The 23,924-nt window shown below is 36.3% G+C and overlaps 1 protein-coding gene across 3 annotated transcripts in view; it reads right to left on the bottom strand.

Annotated features, from left to right (window-relative positions):
- ADAMTS19 (ADAM metallopeptidase with thrombospondin type 1 motif 19) overlaps positions 1 to 23,924 on the bottom strand; it is a 128,277-nt gene that overhangs the window by 19,023 nt on the left and 85,330 nt on the right. For 2 of the 3 annotated variants that reach the window (XM_088156597.1, XM_088156595.1), the window contains 10 exons: positions 22,783 to 22,884; positions 19,936 to 20,066; positions 18,236 to 18,405; positions 15,096 to 15,223; positions 14,266 to 14,386; positions 12,151 to 12,231; positions 7,100 to 7,257; positions 6,254 to 6,407; positions 3,343 to 3,478; positions 890 to 1,094 (listed from right to left, as the gene is read on the bottom strand). In XM_088156597.1, coding sequence (XP_088012723.1) covers positions 890 to 1,094; positions 3,343 to 3,478; positions 6,254 to 6,407; positions 7,100 to 7,257; positions 12,151 to 12,231; positions 14,266 to 14,386; positions 15,096 to 15,223; positions 18,236 to 18,405; positions 19,936 to 20,066; positions 22,783 to 22,884 — 1,386 coding nt within the window. The remainder of the gene's footprint in view (positions 1 to 889; positions 1,095 to 3,342; positions 3,479 to 6,253; positions 6,408 to 7,099; positions 7,258 to 12,150; positions 12,232 to 14,265; positions 14,387 to 15,095; positions 15,224 to 18,235; positions 18,406 to 19,935; positions 20,067 to 22,782; positions 22,885 to 23,924) is intronic. The other variant, XM_088156596.1, reaches the window with a different exon arrangement.

Below are 23,924 nucleotides of genomic sequence, written 5' to 3'. Positions count from 1 at the left end.
CCTTAGCATCTGCTTTTCATCTTAGAAAACATTCCCTATTTGTTAGCTCTTTCTTGCTTGGGGATCAAGTTCTGCTGAGTAGAGCAATTAAAAAAGGGACTGCACCCACATTCAGAAGCTGCTATTTGTATTTTGATCACGGGGGGATCCATACCACAGCTTCTAGTATTTAAGGCAATCAGAATTGCCTTTTTTCTTTCAATGAAGGGAGAAGTTCCAAATAACTTGTCCAGATGGCAGTGAGAACAATACTCTTCTTCCTCCATGGTCAGTTAATTTTAGAAGAAATCAAAGATGAAGAAAGCCAAATGGACAAGAACATTTAAAAGTCTTAATTTAATAAATATTTTTAAAAATAATTGCATTTTACAACAGTCCTTCAGGATGCAACATACGTGAAATTGTGTTATCTACAAGCCCATTTGCCTATTGCTGTTGCCTTGGAAAAAGGGCAGAGAAGAAAGAAGAAGGGAAGAAAATGTCTTTCTTTGCCAAAGGCTCCCCTCAAAGCCTCTCTGAAGGATGGCATCACCCATCTTATCAACATCCCTTGGTACAAAAGTACCAAGATATATCCCAGATATTCCCACCCTTGCGGTGCCTTAATTCTATTTGCCTGTAGTTACCCACTACTACAGACAGTATACACTTGATTTTATGTGCTTGAGAACTGGTCAGAAGAGACTATTGCATTACATTAGCTAGGCAAAATGCAGCAGTTATACACAGCTGGTCTTCCTAGCCTCTGAACCCTTTGCCAAAACATTGCATGAGGACCATGAAAAACATTAAGCTAAGCTGTGCCACTTGATGCTGAAAAAGATCTTATTTCCAAAAAACTAAGACACAAATAATGACTGTGGAGTATTTGTATAAATAAACTCAGCACCTCAGACCAGACTCCTGCCTCCCACACCGTCATGCAGTCCTGGCCTTCACAGCGCTGTGCAGAAGCAGGCTTTGGCCCCAGACAGTCCCTCTCCCTAGCTCTGATCAGGGTCCCATTTCTGAGCTGCTGTGTGCAGGCTACTTGTCTGTTCTGGGTTCCTTTCCCACACGTCCTTGAACATGGTGTCCATTCTGTCATCATCCATCTGCAAAGAAACACAGGCAGTGTAGTAATAGGAAATCAGGAAGAGAAAAATACCATCACATTTTATTCTCTGCTCACCAGTGTATACACCCAAGACACACTTGCATATTTTCAGCTTCCTTTTACTGTCCTTTTGCTAATGGAATATTTATTAATCTAACATATATTACATTACATATGGTATTAATGTACATATAAATTTCTTTCCCAGTCCACTACCCCTATGCTTTCAAAGTGCTTCCCTCTAATTAAAATCCCAATTGCAAAATTTCCAAAATATATGTACATTTTAAAGATGACAGCTCTCTGATCGCCTGCCTGCTATTCTCAGTATGTCTATCTAGGTCAAGTGTATGCCAAGCATGTAAAGTCCAGAATTCCTTGAAAATACTCTGCTAAAAGAAAGAATCACTGAAGTGTGAAAGACTCATTGCCCTGGAAAAAGCACAAAAGCTCACAATTCCTCATGTTTTTCAGAGTAAGGCCTAACAGGGTGCATGGTTTAAGTCACAACAGCAAGGAAGGCTGATGCAGTTTGGCAGAGCCCACATACCTGGAGAATAATCGTTCTAGAACATAATTTTCCCCAGATGTTCTGTAGATCCAGATTATGGCCATGTGCCCTTAAAAAAATCAAACAGTTCTGCTCCTGCTGCAGTACACAAGAATTTTCAAAGAGACTCGGTTTGCAAGTAGAGTTTTTAGGAAACTGAGATTTAATACATTTGTTTCAACTTTCTGTTTTGCATTTATAGCAAGAAAATAAAACATTTAACTAAGGGGTTTTTTGTTATCAGTCCAGATATATGACATATAGATCATGACCTGTCAAGATAATTAAATAGACTTTAAGATATTTCTTCATGTGCCAATAGCAAATAAGTACTTATGCAAGTGTATGCTTTAGTAACATTTCTGTTGAAAGCTAATAATATTTTGTAATGATCACTTACAGTGTATCAAAAATTGGATCATTAAATTTTTTACATTTCTCAGCACAGCGTCTCTGGGTATGAATTAGCAAATATTTAAAATTTTCACTAAATTAGAGAAAACACAGAATGTTGAAAATTTTTGGTAGACAATGCCTCAGAAAAAGATCAGATTATCCCATTTCTATCTATTAAGCTAACAGTGATGTCAATAAAATAAAATAAAGGTCTTCTCAAACACGCATATAATGAAGTATAAATAACTCCTCCAAAGGGTAATGCCCTAGTTTGGGAAAGACCAAATATTTTTGTCTTACTTAAAATGTATCGTACATTTTATCAATTTCAGTAGTTCATCCTTTCCAAGAAAGTTATGTCTTCTAGTTCAGTTTACATACTTTCTTAAACAGTATTTGCATTTAATTTATTTTGCATTATTTTGTTTAAAAATGTCATCTACCTGTCCTGACTGCAGCAGACTGATACCAGTGCTTACTCCTGGGGATGCTCCTTCTGCTGCTCTCCCCTCCCTTGAAAGGTGTGGACTTGCTCTGACTTGCTTTAAACGAGTACATGCAATTCCTGAGGACCCCCTCACGTCATAACTCTTAGCTGCCAAGTGGCACCACTCTGAGATGGCCACTGTGCTGGGCTGGCCAGCCAGGGCAAGGAGCAGGCTGCCAGCTCAGCTGCAGTGGCTGGCGGGTGGGCTTTGCGTGGCACAGGCTGCACATGGAGCTGCCTCCTGCCTCTTGCAGTGCTCAGCCATCAGAGCCTGGTTCAGCCTACTGCTGATCCACATACAAGGACTTTCTTTCCTCTCACGGGGTGAGAGGAAAGAGAGGAGCGAGAGGCAGGCTCGCTACACAAGTTGCATAAATGTAGAGAGTGATTAACAGTGGTTTATTTATTTATTTACTATATAGGGTAGCCAGAGTTTATCAGATCTTTAAAGATGCAAAGTCTTGTTTAAAAAAAACACCAAACATTAAAACATATCGCTAATTAAGAGCATTGGATTAAATCTTATATATATCTTTATATAAACAACATTTAAATTTCAGTTTTTTAGCACAGATAAGAGAATAGTTCATGAGGAAAGGAACTAACTGCGTTATTAAGAATTGATTTAGGCATGGTGCTTAAGGACTCTCTTTCATTAAAACTCAGGAGAAACAATTTCCAGCATTTGTGTTTTCCCTACATTTTGCATTATTTTGGATGAATGTATTTACTGCCCATTAATTGCCAGAAGCAGTCCACCGTAAAGTTTTTACATCTAGATATTATAGTTTAATTTAACCAAATCACTATTACCTTGTCTGGCAGGGCTGTTCATTGCACTTGCGGATCTGTGGTTCAGGTTTTGTTAAATATTTGCACTTCTTGTTGTCCACAAGACTGATATTCTTGTTCATAATCTTTGTGCAAGAGACTGTTGTCTTTCTTTCACCTAGTAAAAAAAGAAGCAGGTGTGTGAGGAAACCAAGAATATGCAAATTTTTAAGGACACAGATAGGGCTATTTCATATATAGTTTGGCTAAAAGAACTGCAAAACCAGTGTAAAAAAATCTAAAGCTAGCAGAGAGCCTGAAAGAAATCCTACAGTTCATAGGAAACATTGTGAGTTTCTAATCTAGTCTTTGCACACCACTACCAAGAGCTTTTCTGCTTTACTCCTGCTACTAGTTATAGGCCAAGCCTATACTATTACTCTTACTGGAATAATTTTCTTTCTCAGCCACTGAAACCCCAGCACTGGGCAAAGCTTGCAGAAAATTAGAAAGAGAAGCATGGTTGCTAATTACTACATAAAATGAAGAAAGAAATGAAAAATTGTGGCTGGCACTCAGATAAGGGGAATCGGCACATGCATCCTTCAGCAGGGAGCCTGCACTATTTCCCAGGAACTGAAGAAGACAGATGACCTGAACTTCAGGGTCAGAAAACCATTTAGGAAGCTGGGTACTGCTGCATAGATCCAGTGCATGCTCTGAACAAAATCCTTGTCCTGATGGGTGGCCTGGAGCCTGGTGTCTCTTGAACATGGAAGCTTTAGAAATTAGACTTTAATTTAACACCAACGACAAGCAGTAACTTGCAATTATGCTGAAGCCTGAATTTTAGAAAACTGGCAATCCTTGAATTCAGGATTTCAGTTAAGAGAAAACAGGCTCATAACCATTTGTTCTCATAGTTACTTTTTCTCTGTCTGGAAGTTTACTGGCAAAGGGGCTGCATGCATGAGCAAGGCAGGCTTAAGCATGAATGTTCACGATAGGTCAAAAACGAGCCTGTGGATGGAGGAGTTAAGTTATAAATGCACAATATGTGCACGACCACTGCTGACATTTTACACAGCACTTGTGTACGTGAGAGCACATGCAACTAATCTATCATATCACTGCGTTTGAAATGTTTGACAATTCTTTCTGCACTTATATATACATCTACGTATTCATATTCTCTCCCACGCAAAGAAAGCTTTTCTGCAACACTGGAGGTCGCAGACCAGTTACATATATAAACACACACAAAACCACATGGCTTCATCAATAGCTTTACCCTGGCAAACGCTTTGAGCATTTAAGCAAAACTATTGATTATTGTTATATTATTTATTCAGATTAATCAAAATATAAATGTTAAATTTTAATCAAAAATAGTTAGGGTAAAACTGCAGTATTTTAATTTCATTATTGCTTGATATTTAAACCAGAAAGTAAAAGAAAAGTGAAAATAGTTTTGTCTAAAGAAAATCTTTCAGTAGTATTTGAGAATATTTACCTTCTAGAGAACTTTGTAAGAACTCAGCTATTTTAGACAATAACATAAAATGAAGGCCAGTTATAACAGAAAAAAAGATAAACATTAGGGTAAAGCATTTAAATATTTATTTAAGCATTAATGTAGAATAAATTGCTGACATGAGGCATTTTAAGATTTCTGCAGATGATAGAAATATTTAGAAATATCTGAGGCAATAATGACAGATTGTAGTAACATTACAATTATCCTAAAAGTTCATTAGGAAAATGGGTGGATTCACAAGTAAACAGGAGTGCACTATTAAGAACCAGAGGATGCTACTAGCACGATGAACAAAATACCTTCTAGGGAAGAAGCTTTCTTACCAAACCACAAAAAGCATGTTTATGAAAACTACAGTAATCCTGCATGACACCAGGATTGTTCACACAGTCAGAGGAGCTAGAACACTGTGTTCTTTATGCTGATGTTATGAGAAAGAAAAGCATTTTCAGGCTTTCCTATTCAGTCACAAGGTGCATGGCAGTTTTCAGAACTGTTGATCAGAGCAACCATGACTGTCAAGGTTGTCAGCATGAAAAACATGTATCAAAAATCAATATAGTGTGCACAGGCTGACTAATTGCACAAGATATGAACAGATCACTGTACACTGCATTTATTAAAAAAAACAAAACAACCCTCTCTGAAGTGTTTCTTTAAGTGTAACTATCATTTTAAGTAACATTTTATAGAAAACTGTTTGAAAGACTTTTGTTACATCAATACTGTACATATTCCAATATTTGTTTTCAGAATCATATTTTGTTCTTCCAAAATCACATTTTTTATGGTTAATAAACATAGGAAAAATATCACATCAGGATACTAATATCTGCTGTTGCAATATTTGTTCCATATGTTTCTGGATCATCCTCAACTCATGTTACTAACTGTACTTATTTGATCTGAGACTGGGATTCAGCTTTTCTGTGGTTTGAAATGTCTCTTACAGATCATTTATCTTCAGTAGCTCCAAATACAGAGCGGAATGCACTTTCTATTCTTGTTCTAGCTCTTGCACTTGTATTTCTTCTCGGAAACTGTGTCCTGACTTTGCTTGTTAGTCTAGATTTTGTTCTGTCATTGCCATCTTTTGCTACCTTTTATATTTAAGTTTGAATCTTTTCCTAGAGCTATCACCATATTTTTAACGCAATCAGAAAGCATAAGACTGGTGTATATCTACATTGTATGGTAACATACAAGCCACAATGAGGATATTAGCACTAAATATACAACACTGACCATCAGAATCATAATTATATATAAACAAACAGTGTTTATACATATAGATGCATATTGCATAAACACATTTGCACTGTGTATATACATGCATATTGTATACACATATTCATTTTTGATATATGTTTGTGTGTGTGCATGTGTGTGCGCTTCTATATTTTTATTTTATTTTACCTCCTCCACATACAGCATCACAGTCTTCCCAGGTAGAATGCGTCCACATGAAAAGGGGCTCTGGTACTTTAGAGCTCTGATTTTCAGGCAGAGGATCCAGTGGGATTGTGTATTCATAGTGTAAACCATAGCTCTGGTCATGGAAGAGCAGCACCTGCAAGATCCAAAGACAGAAAACCTTCCTACATACATAGACACTATGGAAGACAAACTCTAAACTGCAAGTAGGTCACTTTGAAAAGCACAACAGAATGACTTGATGCTCAACTGCCTTTCAGCCCTCCTAATGGATTTGCTAGGAGAAATTAGAGTATCCAAATCAAACCAATGGGAAAAAAATATTTTGCTTTATTAAGAAAATTCCTTTAATTTAAAGGATTTCGATTCTGAAGTACTTCCCCATCATCTCTACTTCTTTCCTTGTTAACTTTTCCTCTCCCATGCTGAAATGCAACAGAATTCGACTTTTTCATGGAGAAATTGGTGATCACAATTCTGAAAAGGTGATGCTGTGCTATAGTCAGCCAAAATTAAGACCGCCTGAAATTAATTTGAATCTCTCTCCTTAGCTGGCACACTAGCTTTTTATGACATTTGTGGGAATTCTGAGACCGTCAATCCTGCCTCAACAACAAAAAGATTGCTCTTGGATTTAAATCCATTTTTTTACAAGCAGGCTGACAGACGTCTCTCTCCTCATCCCCTTCTTCCCACTTTTGTAGATATATATGTAAACACAAAAGCAGGTATATCTTACATAGATCTCATTCTCTTGAGGAGTCTGGAAAAAATATTAGTTACTATGCTACATCATGGGAATCAAGTAAAAAAACCAAATTTTCATACCAGTAAATGTAAAGGTGATGTTGTGGGACCTTTGGCTGATATTTTCTCCCAGAGACCTCTCCGAACATAATGGACTGTGGTCCCAGCAATATTGAATGTTCCAGAATGCTCAATCTTCCAATCACTATTGATTGACTGTTTTCCAGCATCCCTAAGAGCTGCAAAATACATGAAAAAAAACCAATATAAAAGGTGTCTGCTCAGTAGTGATTTTCTTCTCCTCTCACTTCCTGTTTGGATAATTTAAAAAGTAGGTGAAATTCACCTAACTCTGCTTGCAAGGATGGATCCTACTGTACATGAACTTCAGTTGGTATGTGCTTCAGAAACACATTCTGGAGGGAATGCCTGGCAAAATCGTGTGTACTTAACATTACTTTATGTTAGTATCAGTGTTTTAATGCCTGAGAAGAATGACTGGCTCTAGCATAATTCATAATTTAAACACTGAACTACTTAAAGGCAAAGGGAACTATTCTCTGATCCCAGGGAGGCCATTTCTATAATCCATAGAAGCATGGAAAACACAATTTTCACAAGAGACTCGTCAAGATTTGTGAAACTAGGCTAAAACTTAAAAAAAAAAATAATTCTAGTTCAGAATTCTTCCCTCTCTAATAACTACACTTGCCTTTTCTGCACCATAGAATGTGATAGGAATTTATACACTTTCACTACATAATTGCATGCTTTAACAAATAGAAGCTTGTTCTTTTTGGCTTAAACATTTCTGATGCTGACCTAATTTATATTTAAAAATATGATCAAGTCATGTAAGATACATTTCATCCATGGCAAACATTAGTTTTCTATAGTAAATGGAATAGATTCTTCCGTGAATTATTTGTAATTGTTTCTATTTTGTTTTACTTTATTTTATTTTATTTTGTTCCAAACAGTTCTGAATAATCATGTGAAATAGACTTTAAGACACCTTCTGTACAAGAAGTTTTACACGTTTGACTTCATTGAAATTGCATGTTTGGCATCAGATTGTTGTAAGAGAACCTCCACATGTTCCAAAATTTCCCTTTATAAAGTTGTAAGTTAATGTGAGTCACTCCTGTAATCATGTCCTCTCCTATTCATATTTATACTGTTATGTTTTGTTTCCATGGGAAACAATGGCAACAGGCCTATGGACTGGCAGGAATCCAATTGAGTAAGACACCACTGATGTATACCACTGCAGCACTGTGTAATAGATGTTAAGGCTATAAAATCCATTAACACTGCATAAGTCTCGTACTAAAAAGAATCAGTGATTGTACAAGATTTAAAAAACAGTATTTAAAGTTTAAGCATTCAATTGTTAATGGTAATTAAGTTATATTAATGTTCAAACTGTTGGGGCTAATCCTTTTCTCAGTGGAGAAATTAAAAAAATATACTCCAACATGCAAGGTCCAGCCGGGTCATGCTGCTCAGATGGAGCAGCATCCTCTCCCCAGAGAGCAGCAGAAATTATTCTGTCTGGTCTTTAAAATGAACGTGTGTGCCATAGCATGCAGACATGTGCAGGAAACTGGAATTCCAGCTCAGAATACAGAAATATGCCAGATCTTGCATTTTCTGCTTTCAGATTCCTCATATGAGTCACTGGTCTTAGACAAAGTCAGAAAGTGTGTCCTCAAGCCTTGAATTTGGACTTGGATTCAGGCAGTGTAGCTTCTGTTCTTCACTCTGTCACACCCCATTTTGTAAGCAAGTTCTCTAAGTTTTATTCCATACTGCACACATATTCCTATCCTTCTTAACTTTTGACAGAGGAGGTTGCTCTGTACAAAGTAACCCAAAATAGGAAGAACATTCAAAACACAAGATACCTTCTCTCAGGTGATTCAAGCAATACACCTACAACTGAAAACCAAAGAAAACCTGGACTGGGAGAGGCTACCACAACTGTAACCACAACCACAATTTCAGTGCTAAACCAAGGGGATTAATTACAACTGTATCTCTGTAGAACATACAACATTATAACAGCGGCATTTAAGTGATGGTGATGAGTGCAATGTATTTTTTAATTACTGTGCCAGGACTATACACCTTTCCAATTTTAAAATGAGGTGTGAGAGGCTAACAAACAAATCACAATTCAGTTATTGCATCTTTCATTTCTCAGTGGGAAGGAACAGTGCCTTGGTTCTGGTCTTCCACTTGGTAAATCTGTACCTACTAATCTTTTTTTTTTTTTTAATACAAATCACTCTACCGTATTAACTTTGTGAATTTTGTTTTCTGCTTTGTCCAAAATATAGTCATATTTCCAGAAAAGTATCAAAGTAATGCCATTTTGACTGACCCTCACTTTTCTATAGAAAATGTAAAAGATATCTGAAATTCAATTCTAAATGAAAGTACATTCACTAATATTTTTTGCCAAAGAAGTATTTGCTTCACTTCCATTCAGGTTATCAGGTGTCCTTTCAATACACCTTAAGAACATTAAGACTTGAGATTTAAGTAATTTTTGAAAACAGCAGGGCTAATGCTGACTGATTACTAATTGCCAGTGTCCTTTTCATCATCCTATCCTCTTCTAATTTGGTGCAATAGTCTCTTTTCTTCAACCACTGGGGACTTCACCGGGCTGCCCTGATTTTTCAAATATACTTGAGAGTGGCTTGATAATTACATTATAAAGTTCCCTCAGGACCACGGGATGCTTCTCATTAGGTTCCATATATTAGCATATGTGCACGTTCCTTGGGTGGTCTTAAACTTGATCTATGATGGGAGGAATTTCATTCCACCTCTCCCTGCCCTGATGTTGAGGGACTTGAAAGATGTGGAAAAAGTGTTTACCACTGAGTCAAAAGTGGAGTAAAAAAATTCTGAAGCACTGTAGCCTTCCCCATGCTCACTGTCATTAGTTTTTCCTGCCTTATTTTTCAGTGTGTGTTGTGGGTGTGTGTATTTTCTTCACTATTCCATTTCTGACTAAAAACTTGTAGAAACTCTTATTAATCTCCCCCTTCCTGGCCAAAATCATCACTACCTGTGCCCTGTGCCCTAGTTTTCCTGAATGTATCCCCACATATATGAGCAGCATCCTTATATACTTCCCAGGATACATGTCCCTTGTTCCACTGCCTGTGCATTCCCTTCTTACACTTTAGTTTGATCAGGATCCTTACTCACCCATGCTATTCTCCTGCCTTCCTGATTTCTTATATGTTGGAATAATCAAGTGCTTTTGCAATCTAGGAAAAATTATTATCCTTAATTGTTATTAAAAACTATTATCCTAAATCTTTAAAGAGCTGCCAGCTCTATTTTGCTCCTGTATACCCAAGGGCAGTTTCCCAGTTGTACCATCTATCAATTCCTTAGACAACTGAATGTTCGCTCTCATAAAGTCCTGGCTTTAGTCTTCACCTGGCCCAAATCCCTAAAAACCATGAGTTCCAGCAGGGCATGATCATTGCAGTCTAGGCTGCCACCAAACTCTCTAAATAGTTCATCTGTGCTGGGAAGCAACCAACAACGTCCAGGAACACTATTACTCTGGTCTATAATTTCAATTAAGAACTTATCCTCAATACACTCCAAGAGTCTCCTGGACTGTTTACAGCTTGGTGTGCTGTTTTTCCAGCAGATATCAAGTTACTGAAATTCCCGAGCCAGATCAGAAACTGGAAGCGTGAAGCATGATTCCTGTAGCTGAAGCAAGAGTATTTAATCAACAGACTCTGCTTGGTTAGGCAGCCTGTTGTAACCCCCAACAAAGAAGTTTCCTGTGTTGGCCTGGCCCATAATTTTTACCCATAGGCTCTCAATCACTTCCTACAGTCCTCTATATGTGAAAGGAAAGCATGTTTAGTCTCAGGAGACTCTAGCCTCAGTTTTGCTCTGGGGCGTGTAGGGGAGATGGGACCAGGTTCTCAACTGGCTTGCCTTGAAATCTGAAATTACATGCTCTGCAAAGATTCAACAGATTTAGTTCTAGGTATTTTTAAACTATTAACATGGTCAAGAATGAGGGATTCAAAAATTTTCAGACACCATCTGCTTTCCCACAAGCTCCTGTGTCAAATTGTGGCACAACATGCTTTTTTTTTTAACCAGGAAGCATTTCATAAAAGAAATCACATGGAACACAACACACCTATAGGCTGGATGCCTATAAGAGCACAGCCAATTACATCATACTGTGTTACACTGCAAATGTGAGAGATCTATCCTCCCCCTGAGGTAGCCTGATCGCATATTTGAAAATAATGACACAGCTAACCCACTTCTTTAGTTCAGCTGAAAATCAACAGTTTCTCTCATTTCTGATCAGCACAAAAGAATTTCAGGGCTAAGACTGTAAGTAATTTCTATAGTTATATTCCACTATAACCCATCACATTCATTCATTATAAAGCCTAGACCTGTTATGTCATTATTCAAGTGTCTCATGAATGAGCTCTCTAATTTTAAATCCTAGGGCTTCTAAGACAGAAATATTTTCATTTTCATTTTATATATATTTGCTTAAACCCTGTAACAATAATGGTAACAAAGTGTACTCTCCTGAACAACTTCTTTAGACCTCTTTAAAAGATAAACACTTTTTGTTTAATCAATGAAAGATAATTTCACTTAATTGGAAAAACTAAACGAAAACAATCACTGTGATTTATGTTTGTGTAATAGAAGATTCAGACAATTCAAAATAGTGCAAAGAAATACTTTTCTGCTTTTTCAGTCTACTTTTAGAACTTCTGTTTGATTTTGTTAGTGAACTGCTATATGTTGTCCAGTGTCTGAGCACAAAATTCTTTTCAGTAGTTTTAATGTGCTTTCCATATGAAAAATTCAAAATGTGCAAGTATGCACAGACATTTACATAATCTAAATAGAGTTTGAAATATTCTTTACAGAAGATGAGACAAAAGTCCAAAAGAAGACCTATATGAAAAATGGTTCTGTAATAAATTGCTCACTTCCTTAGACAAGTTCTTCACAGATCTATTTTTCTACTCAGAGCTTTGTTCAATGACAAAAGCATTTCACTGTTGAGCAAAACAGGACATTAACACTAAAACTTGTATAATACTTACCTAAATAACTGTGAGCTGGTTTTTCTTCCACAACTTTGATTCTCCTTGCTCCTGCAGGTATCACCAAAGCTTCCACATAACCTAAACATGAGACCAAACATCCTAAGTTAAACAGAAAACCAGAAAAGCATAGAAAAGTACATCTTGAATGTTTTCTCATTTCTTCTCCCCTATTTTGCTTTTTAAAGCAGTTATAATATATATAGCAAGTTATAATGTATATAGCAATACTCTGAAGATTTTTGCAAAATTGGAAGAAAAGCTCTGGAACTTTGCATAATATGTAATATATATACAACCAATAATTAAAAGAGTATGGCACAGTAAGCATATCAAGAACTAGTGAGGCTTGGAGACTGAGGCTGGAGCAGGTGAAGTTATTTCTGGCTAAGTAGCTTGGTATCATCATGACCACCAGATGACTATAAAAGAATTCCAACTTCACTCAGCATGTAGAGATGAATGGTATGGCACTAAAATCTAAACATCCTTCTGCTGCTTAGTTTTTAGTTTGTTTTATGTATTTTTTGGTCCATCTCCTTCTTGATTCAACATATTCAAACCCTGTTATGATAGGCTTTGGTTTTGAAAACTATTTATTAGTTATTTGCTTCAAATTGAGGTTGTCTCTTGATAGTGTGGGACTAAGAGAGGATGTTTAACTAGTTGCTTTAAATAAAACACAGTGAAAAGGCAATGCAAGTGGAAACCACTGTGCAGGCAGGAATGTCATTAATAAACACATATTTTAGATTATCCAGGTAAACTTCACAAAGGGAAAAAATACACCCATATTTTATTACGTGTAGCTATATGATATTCTACACCAAAATAGTTAGCATTTATAACACTTTTTCAATAATTCTGAAATGTGAAAATTAAAGCAGCATCTTTCTGTAAGAGTTAATAATGCTTTCTAAATACTGCTTACAGCTTCTTGAGAAGGAAGATAACTTACACAGGTGTTAAGATGGCAATACCACAATACTGAGGATTGATACAGCACCCCGAAAAATCTTGAAAATGTGTGGATATTCACATTAGCAATAGAAGAGAGCTGACATAATGTGATTTTATTAGCAGGAACCTTCTTTGCTGTTTTTTGTATCTTGTAGTCCTCCAGATTCATCTGGGGTTTGGAATCCTTGCTTTGCCTTACATTCTGCTTGAGAGGCCCAGACATAAACATTTGACGCCTATGTCTAAATTTCCCTTCTTTCCTAAAGTACTATACTTCAGTCTAAAATGCACTGAAGTCCTTTATGTTTCAAAGATACACTGCTTCTAATTACAGTATTTTTGATGTGATTTCCTTACCACCTCTAAATTCTGCATGTTTTCTACTCAAGAAACTGAAAGTGAAATGGCAAACAAATGCTGAAAGTTGGCCAAATGCTGTTTCAAAGATTTGTATACACTGTGCAAGATTCACATTATTAGGACTTCAATTCTACTCTTCTGAACGTTATTGTACTGATATTGTATTGTATAGCATACAATACATTCCGTATTGTATTGAGCCAGTAAGTCATTCCCATTCACAGGACAGGTCAGAGCAGCATTTGGATATGTCATGTTCATTTTACATTAGAAAATCTATTGGCTTGTTATGATATGTTATTTTTAGTATAAAATAATGAGTAATGAGGAGGTATTAGACTTCTTCTTGCATTCGGCTTTATGATTTTTCACTGCCTAGCTTAGTTTAGTAACATTATTCTAGATTAAAAAAATCATAATTTGGATATTTATTTTGACGAACACTAAATGAATCTAAACACTAAAAGAATTTACAACACTCAATTTGCTAAAAATATAAACCTAATCTCTTATATCCCTTAAAAATCAGTCTCTCCTAAAAAATAGAGTGTATATTAATGTAAGATATTTCCTCCATTTTGCAATTGAAATAGCGTGCAAAATTTTTGCAACGAATTTTAAAATACCTATGCATTCTTATCCTGAATGTCTCATCATCTTTAAAAAGCTAGATCTAAAATTCTTTTGAGGATCTGCATAATTTTAAGAAATATAGCTTTTTTAATTTCCCAGTGCTCCACATAATCAAAAAGCCACTGGTTTCCTTAATATTTGAAATAAACAAACAGACATTACCTGCTCCTCTGGTATGGTTAAAATCACCTTTAATAACTTTGCATGACTTTCCATTACCATTGCAAATACCACAATGATCTTCACGAGCCAGAGATCCCAATATACCATCACAGCCAAATTTCTGTGGGAGAAGAAAGTAAAAGCTATTGAGGCACAGGCTACATTTTTCATAAAGTTGCTTTTAGTATCAGGTGCACCTCACCTCACCCTTGTGCAAGGTGCCTGGCCAGCATGACCCAGCCCTGCTGAGAAGGAGGGTTGCACCAGCTCATGGCAGAGATCTGTCCCACAGAGAACTCCCCTGTGACTTCATGTAGATTGCTGCATTCCCTCTTCCTATATGGTAGGCTAACTCTACCAGATTCTCCAAGAGAAACTCAACTGCATTCCCATCTCCTGGTGGGACCTGTGGCACATCAGAACCACTGTGCAACACACACCCCAAAGATCTTCTCCTAAGAGAATGCAATGTGCTTCTCCTGCTTTTTACTCAAAATATGGATGGTTCTTTGCTATGCCTGCAATGGTAAAGTGCCATTAATACCAGCCTAAGGACTTACTCTGAATAGGGCATAAACAGGTCTAGAATATGTAAATATAAATTGTACCTGTGTTTTTCTAAAAAGCATTCAATTTAAAACAAATTAAGTTTACTCAAGCATCTCCACGTTACTGATAAGACACATGAATTAATATCAGGGGTAGCTTGATAACAACAATAAAGTTAATATATGCGGGCCTGATATGAAATAAAAACCTTTTGAAATTTTAACATAAATGTGTGCTTGGTGTGTGCCTGTATATCCAAGTTCAAAACAAATAATTCATACCTGGCATCTACCATCTGCACAGACATCTAGCCCATGCTGGCCACAGGAAGTCCCATCCATCACTTTTTCTGTTAGAAGAACAGGCTGATCCTTTCCAGCCGGTGAACAGAACAAAGCACATGGCTTTTCTGTAGCAGCAATGGATGGAAAAACATGCATTATTGGAAAAAGGTAACTTTAGAAATACAGAATTATCCTCAATACTGATCGTCAAAACTGATACTTGCTATGTGTGTCATGCATCTACATTAGCATCATGCATTTTAGACACAGAGAAAACAAAAAATATTTTAATCTATTTCTTAGCTGTTTGAAAAACTTGAGTTTTTTCTTCCTATAGCATGCTGTTGCTATAAACTTGGCCTACATAGTACTCATGTCATGCTTGTTGTTGCAATTAAGAATATACACATTACAGCTGTTGGAATATTTTGGTTGTAATCTATACTATATTTTTGGCAGATCATAAATATTGGTTAAAAAAGAAACTTAACACTTTCCAGCCTTTATAACTGTGCAGGTCAAGGAAAAAAAAATGAAGCAACTGACACACCCTGGGAAGAAAAACAAATGAATGTACAAAGTTCACATTTAAAAAACCCAGCCAAACAAACAATAAAAAACAAAACAAAAACAAAAACCACAAGACCCCTGGAAACATTATTCCTAACATTTTTTATGAAGTTCAAGCAATTTTCTACTAAATTTCTAAAACATTCTGTAAATAATTTCTAATTATGAAAGAGCATAAAAAATGTAGTAATACCCAAGTATTCCAATGTATCCAAGTATTCCTAATGGCCACATTTATAAACAATGAAGTTCGTTTCATCACTGTGAAAATAATAGTGAATAAAAGAAACGAAGCCTCTTCCCAGTGGAAATGAAGCCTCTTCCCAGTGGTCACTAAGTACAAAACGACAGGATTTTTTAATATCTTTGTTCGCAGACATACTGACTCAGAACTTCTTCCTAAATCTGTTGCAGATTTTTAAAAGGATAAAAGTCAATCCTGAACTTGAAACTGATTTCACTTGGACACAGTCTATGCCACTCTGACTTCATACTGACTTCTAGATTCCTGGAGTGCATTTTTATTAGTAAATTAAACAGTTCCAGGAAACATTCAGGGGCACTGGAATTCTACTGTCTATACAGCTGAACTGTAAAACAGCCTATGCCGCAGTTTTTTGCATGTGCTAACTAGCACCAGTTCAGTCTAGACTGGAAATTGCCATCTGCAAAGGACTGTTTTCAAAAAAGTAGTTTTAGCATGCAAAAGAGCAGAAAAGTACAGACAGAGGAGTTTTGTGCCAGCTGACTCACACAACAGAGTGGTCTGGGCACATTTAAATTACTAAAATTGACAGAGCCTCGGGGTATCACTAGAGGACCAGATGTGATCTCTTCTACCAACATGTGAAGCTAGTCAGACACAAGCCATCTCCAGCTAAAGAGCTGCCTGAGTCTGTGCCCTCTGCATTCCAATTATACTACTTAAATAGTAACCTCAACGTGCCCTGGGGGCTTTAAGCATGTATCAGCATTTTTAAAAGGAATACTCAATTGATGACCTAAACACGATTTTAAAGACAGTGAACTCAAAGAGACAGCAGCTAAACAACACCAGACAACTTCAACAGACTACAGGAGATCTATTTTGGACATGGTGCACAGTTAGTGTCCACTAAGAGAGCAAACAATTAAGGATTTGAGAATAACATATACTGGGGATACTGGCACTCTCTGGCTGGTTTACTTTTGTTTCTCCTGAGGGACACCTCAAGATAACAGGATCACTCAGAACAAAGTTAGATGAAAGCAACCATCGGTACTCATTAACATGGCACAAGAGAGTGTCAAGATCTTTTCATCTGAATGAAACCACATTATTCGAAGCCAGATGTAAACAAACCATGTGTTCCTGTGCTAAAACAAAATTTAGTCAAGCAAAACAAAACTAAGTTACTTGATAAGCACATACGTAATAGTTGGAAGTTCTTTTTACAATGAAATGAGCTAACATACCAGCCTGAGGAAAACAGTACCACAAGTTTTCCCTTTGGCACCTTGAGAAAAGGCTTAGAAGAAATGAAAACCACCTCCTTGAGTCAGGCATATATACACTGATAGCAAAACAGTCTTCTATGCTTTTTAATGTTTTCTGATAAATTGTTTCAATAGTAAAAACAATTTGCAGTAGTGAACTCCTTAAAATTTGGTAACACAAATTCACAGTACTCCTGTGTCTTTCTAGGGTTTTCTTTATTATGGTCTGCTATGATTTTCTGAAGTTCTCAAGTCAACTGTTTTCATAACTGGTGTGTTTTTGTTGTGCTTTTTTTTTTTTTTCATTTGTTTTTAATTTAAATAAAATTAAAACACAAAAATTCACAGAAAATTCAGTGGGTTGAATTAGCTGTTCACTTTTCTAACAAGAAGGAATTTGTTTTCCCTATGTTGTACACCAAAATCGTTGTTGCAGATAATCTAAGTCTGATCTTACTATACTCGCACTCGAGCATTTTCCTAATGACATGGTATGCAAGCAAGTTTGTTGCACGGAAGCATTCATACAGTATGCCAGAACTTTGCATGCAATAGGTATTAGGATTTATAGAAATCTTACCGAAGTTTACAGCATACATTATCTACACATTGCTGCCAAATCAAACACTGATAGTTGAAATACTCACAAAGTTAAACCAGAAGTTCTCTCCTTCCTCAAAAACAAAGGCTCACAACATTTGCAGTGTCTTTTTGGCTTTGTAGGTTAAAAAAAAGGCCTGATACATGCATGTTTAATGATGGAGCATTACTCTAGAAATCTGTATTTCTGAGTGACTTCATACTACAATTCTGATTAAAAAGGAAAAAGCTGACTGGATTTTCATTCAAATGTAGTTACTACCTATAAGGAATGACAAATTCAATAGGAACAAAACCCAAAATATTCTAGAGCATACGAAAGTACCACTAGATCTTGTCTATGGAATTAAAATAACTTACCAAAAATACTGGGCTTGAGGTTTGTTAGTTCGCTTTAGTCTTAAATATATATTTCTTGATAAACAACAATATCAGCAAGCTACAAGCCATATAAGCAGATTAAGAGAACAAAGGAGATGGTTTATACTTACCATCATCAATGACAGCTTGCCACTGGTGCACATGCTTCTGATATGAAGATCTGACACTGAAAGCTTGACACTGCCAGTCCCTAAAGGCAGGCACACCAGCAGGACAAGAAGGATTTTCACAGACCCTATACTGCATTGTGGGCCCATGACACTCTCCTTCAAGGCCTGAACTAGAAAAGATGACATAAATACAACCCTTTACTGTTGGCAATATTTAGTTCAACTTACAGTATAGCTTACTTATGCTAGACAAAAATTAAAAATATCAGGCTTTTTTGTTGACACTTAGCATTCAGAAATCAGCCATGAAAAACTGAAGTCACAGAAGAAAACATGTTTGCCTTCTCTTTGTATTGGTTACATTACATATAAGGAATGATGGGTGCTAAGCCATAATTTACACTTAGCCCCAAGAAAGCACTAGGACTAGTAGGAGTTCAGTCAGGAGAACCTCAGGTGCAGTTTTGATACAGCTGAGATGATTTTTCTCTATCTGGGAGCCAAAGGGGCTACTGAAAGGAAACAACACCTACAGATTTGCTACCTCTCCTATTTCTATGAATGTGGTGTTACAGGGTTCAGACAAATTCTTTGTTTCTTTTTGGTCACTCCAGTTGTGCTTGCAGGTCCTAACGACCAAATGTAAAAGAGGACAGAACTGCAGAAACTGGAGTAATTTGGAACTTTCCCTCGAAAAATGAATTAATGACGGTCTTAATTAACTAAGATATCCATAAATTCTAGAAATAGCTTTAAGGTATCCACCTGAAAGTGGTGTTTAGATGGCATGAACTACGAAAGAACTCTTCATATCAAAATTTCTGTTAAATCCTCATGCTTTTGTATAGCCATATCCAACTTTTCTTCAAAATCCTTTATGCAAATTTATCTCTTTTAAACCCCCTGTCTATTTAACCCCAAAATCTGCAATCTAATAATTCTTCATTTTCCCCTTTGTATTTTAATTTTTTTAACACCACTGACTTAACTCTTATCCACTCTGGTTTGATTTTCCCTGTACTTACCTTATTATTCTGCCCTGTTCCCACTCCTATGCCTATACTTTCTTTTTTTTTTTTTTTTCACTTAGTGTATAAATGACCCACAAAAATTGAACAGGTACTGAGCAATTAAAAGGAAAACACCTTTTAGCTGGTCACGGAGAGATAGTAAAACAAATTTCAGTCAAGTCAAAAGTAAAAAATCCCTTATCTCCAAAAGCAGAAGGTTTTCATTTTCACAAGATAGGCAATCTAAATTCTGTTTCCAGATAGTCCATCTAAATGTCTGAGAAACTGGTAGAAAGATCTGTTTTTAAAACCTTCAGTTCCTTGGTTCTCCAGATGAGATGCAGAAGTCAATCTTCTCAAGTAAAAAAATTTAAAGACTAGAATTACATAGTGACAATCTGCAAGTCAGAAAATGTGAATTTAATTTTCTGTTGCTTCTTCAGGTGAAGCTTAAGAAGGAAGTTTTATTCTTCTATTAATATTATCTAGGGCCTTGACAAAAGCAGAAAAGATGAAAAATAGTGTTGCCATGCAGTAAAATACCTGAAATACCTATTGTTCTAAGCGTTTTTCAGTATTCACAAAGTATTAATTTCTTAGATAAAGGCCAACTGTATCTTCACGGGGTCCTGTTCTCATGTAAATTTTGTACAGACATTCTGGTGCACAGCAATGGAAACCCGTTTTTACCCAGGGCATTTGCGCTGCCGACTGCTGATTCCAGTGTTGCAGGTGCGGCTACAGGTGCTCCAAGCGCTCCACTCGCCCTCCACGTGCTCGGCAAAAGAGGTCCGATTGATACAATCTCCAGCCTTACACCACTAGGGGAAAATTCAGCTCTTAGGTAAATAAATCAAGGCATACGCAAAACAATTCACTTCTCCACCAGCACACAGGAAGCACAACATAAACATTTGGTTCTATACATAGTTTTCGTATCAGCCATCTATATTTTTGCCTAGTGCTCTCCAAGGCTTTTCTATCTGTCCTAGTAAATGCAACAGCCAAAGACCTTCCGCTGGTTCAGTGGCCGTGGAGCAGGTTTGAGGTGGTCCACAACCTCAAAAAGAAGTTCATTTCCAATGAAGGATACCTCCTAGAAATGGTATCCATACTATGCTGTCTCTCTTCATTTTAAATTGGGCACTGCCTAAGAAATCATTTTAGGGTACAGCCCAAACCTATTACAGGCATCATTGTCCCGCTGAATTGTGCACATGATCACAGCAGTGTCCAGGGCAGTTCTCAGGACTTGCTTGCTTCAGCACGACAGCTCCCACCAGGAGCAGGAACTTCACTGTCCCTCATTATCCAGTGACAATTTCAATAGAAAGATATATTACAAGTAATAGAGAAAATGAGATTTTTTTTCACCACTTGTATTCAAAGACAAAATGGAAGCTTCAAAAAGCCAGTAGTGAGAAAGTCCAGAGAATTTCTGGCATTTATTAAAATAGTAATAATAAATTCAATGATTTTGCATGCATATATTATTTCCCAGGAAAACTGTAATTTCTCACTCAAAAACTATCCAATCACTATTGTAATGCTCTGTAACCTATGTCCATGTCTTGTACAAATCATCATAAACTCTGCAGAAATTAGTGCTTTATCAAATTATACCAACTTAGTATCTGTCCCATGTATTAGGAAGTAGAGGTATTTTCCAGCCTTAACCATTTCATGATTCAGCGATTCAGCAATTACAATTCAATGATCACTTAATGCCATTAACATTAGTAATTTAACTAATTTATTTCTACATTCTGAACTGTTGGTGAATGACTTTTATCAATGGATAACAGACTTCACAAATAAGTCTTCTATTTATAGCGAAACAAAAGGTGTCACTAATGCAATAGATAAAGACTTCTGTTTCTTTTAGAATACACTCCTGTAACTTTTACTGTCCATGCTAAACGTTTATCTGGTAACCTATTCACCTACAGTCTGAAACTGGTCTTTACTGATCAATTGATCTTAATTTTCTCTCTTAAATAATCACATGACAATGAAGGCATTATTACTCCACTTTTTAAAAAGTCTTCATGTAGAGTGGTTCCATGTTTATATTAGATTTACAACTAGGAACTATAAATTTTGTAATGCTCTTGGATGTTCCAAACCAGAAATGCTCATATACATTTAAAGTTATTGCTTCAGATAAATACGGATTTTTCAATCGAGATAGCATCTGCCCTCTGCAAAGTCTAATGGATTTTTAAAAATCCTTTACTCAAACCCCAGCCAAGCAGGACAAGCTATGCAGATGACATTTCCATCACTTCCTAAGATCCTAAGAGGAACAGAAGACAACAATACTTCATCTCCACAATACCAATAAAAAAACCCCAATGCCAGTGATCTGTATAACCTAAACCTCATCTCGGACTGTTAATAAAACAAACAAGAACAATTCTTTCTTATCCCCTGCAATATTTTGGTGATGTCTGCTTAGTTTTTTACTGCTATACATAGATAAGTTATTCCTATAGCCTGGCTCAATGAACCATTTTAATTACAAACAGTAACTCTGGGTAATTATCATAATAGGTTCTGCTTTTTTATTCCATTGCTATTCCACAATGTAAAAAATGTGATATCAAACAAAACACAAGTCCCTTGCTTTTCAGATACTGACTTCAGAGAGCATCAACCACAAACTTTATCAGAATTAAAATATTGAAGCAATTGTCATTGTTTTAGAGATACGAACAGAAATACAACCTGGTTTTCCTTAAGCATGCAAAATTATATTATATTAACATTTTATATTAATTGATTGATTTGATTTTAGGAGAATATTGAGAGTCCTGGTGAATGTAATGTAACTCAAAGAGTAAATCATTCCCGTGGGAAATGGCTGACAGCACAATATCTTGAAAATCCTAGGACATACGTTATGCTCTTTCTCTGTTTTCTGTTTGAGGTTACTTATATTCATTTACAGATATATACAAAGATTACAAATAATTTTAACTGAAAAGCTCTTGAAGGACAATTTATATAAGTCTGACTTGGGTGATCATTTAATTTGTCTGTGATATCATGCTTTTAATGGGATTTGTCACTCTTATACATGCAGCAACACTATAAATATTTCTTGACAAAATTTATCCTGAAAGATTTCAACAACAATCTGTATCAATTCCTTCAAAGAGACTAAATATCTAAGAATTTCTGTATCTTTGAAAGCTTAAGTTTCTATTTACAGTTGGAAGAGCAACAATTGTACTTTATTCATAAATATGACAAAAATGAAAATGAATTTGAAATAAAATGGTGTAAATATCAAAACTTCTGTCTCTTGAACTAACTTTTTTTTAATTCACTGGTTTTAGGGAAATATTATCTTTTTTTTGTATCTATATTATAAAATATTTCATATATAATACATTCAACCGTAGTTGAATAGCTTATTTTTATGATAATTGAGGAAAGTTGGAACTTTAAAGAAGCACAAAGATCTATTCAGTTTGTTTCCTTACATGTTAGATGTTCAGTATAATTGATACTGCTTTTCCATCAGAGGCATACCTTTCCAGTATCACAGTCTGTTCCATCCATTGGTGGATCCAGTTTAGTTTTGCATTCTTTCTCACTTTCCACCTTACACCACAACCCAGTGCAAATGACATGCTGAAAACCAAATAAAGAGTAAGCACAAAATTTATCTTATCCAAAATTACTTTCTCCATGCCATCCACTAAATATTGTCTAAATTTACTAGTTTGATGGTACTGAGATATGTTTAAAGACATATTAAACATGCAAAAAACCCCAAGTAGGCAGACCTTGCTTAGACTTTTACTAATCATGCTTCTCTAGGACTTCCAGATCCCTCTTGTTCGTGCTACCCAATGACCACTGTTGTCATGCTCTTCAGTGATTCATATTTCCTCTAGAATTCATTTATTACTCAAGAAAAAAGAATCAAAAAGCCATGGAACCTGATCTCCGCCAAGAAGACACAGTTACCTGACAAATGAAATATTTTTGCTGGAAAGAAGAGAAGGGAGATGACAGGGTTGCAAGTCAGTCATGAATTTTAGAGATGGAAAGAAAAGCCCTCTGAAGAATCAGAACAAGAGTTTTTACTTTACTCAAAAGAAAGCCCAGTCTTGCAGGATGCTGGCTCACATTTCCTGGATTTCCTGGCAGCTTTCCCTATTTTTCTTTAAAAAGTCCTCCTTCTCCCATGGTTTTCAGTCAGGACTGCATTCTCCTTGCTGTCTGTTCCCCCTTACCAATAAACCATGTGGAAGAGAAGAGAGGTCCCATAGGGCTGAACTGTGGCCTGAGCATTACTGCATATGCACAGTGACCCTCCACAATGTATACTGCCCAAAGAGGGGCAAGAAGGATCAGGAGAGGGGGAGGTGTTGGAAACCGGATAAAAGATAAAGAACAGCTGGGTTTTTAAAACCAGGGCTGCCAGAAGACCTGCTTTTTCTAAGTGAAATTATTTCTTATATTGCTACACCCAGTATGAGTCTCTGTGCCTTTCACACTATGCATGAAGAACGTGTCACAAATCTTAAGCGACCTTGAAAAAAGACTCAAAGCAAATAAAACATAATTCAACAAAAGATTGTGTCTGAACCAAGGAACAGAGCAGTTCCATTGGGAGCTTTATGTGTAAAATGTCTAACATCAGTTATCAAAAAAAAGAAAAAACC

The sequence above is a fragment of the Sturnus vulgaris genome, chromosome Z (genome assembly GCF_052056855.1).
Source record: "Sturnus vulgaris isolate bStuVul1 chromosome Z, bStuVul1.hap1, whole genome shotgun sequence".
NCBI classification, from domain to species: Eukaryota; Metazoa; Chordata; class Aves; order Passeriformes; family Sturnidae; genus Sturnus; species Sturnus vulgaris.
The sequence above is the reverse complement of the archived record's forward strand: the minus strand, read 5'-3'. Positions and strand labels throughout refer to the sequence as shown.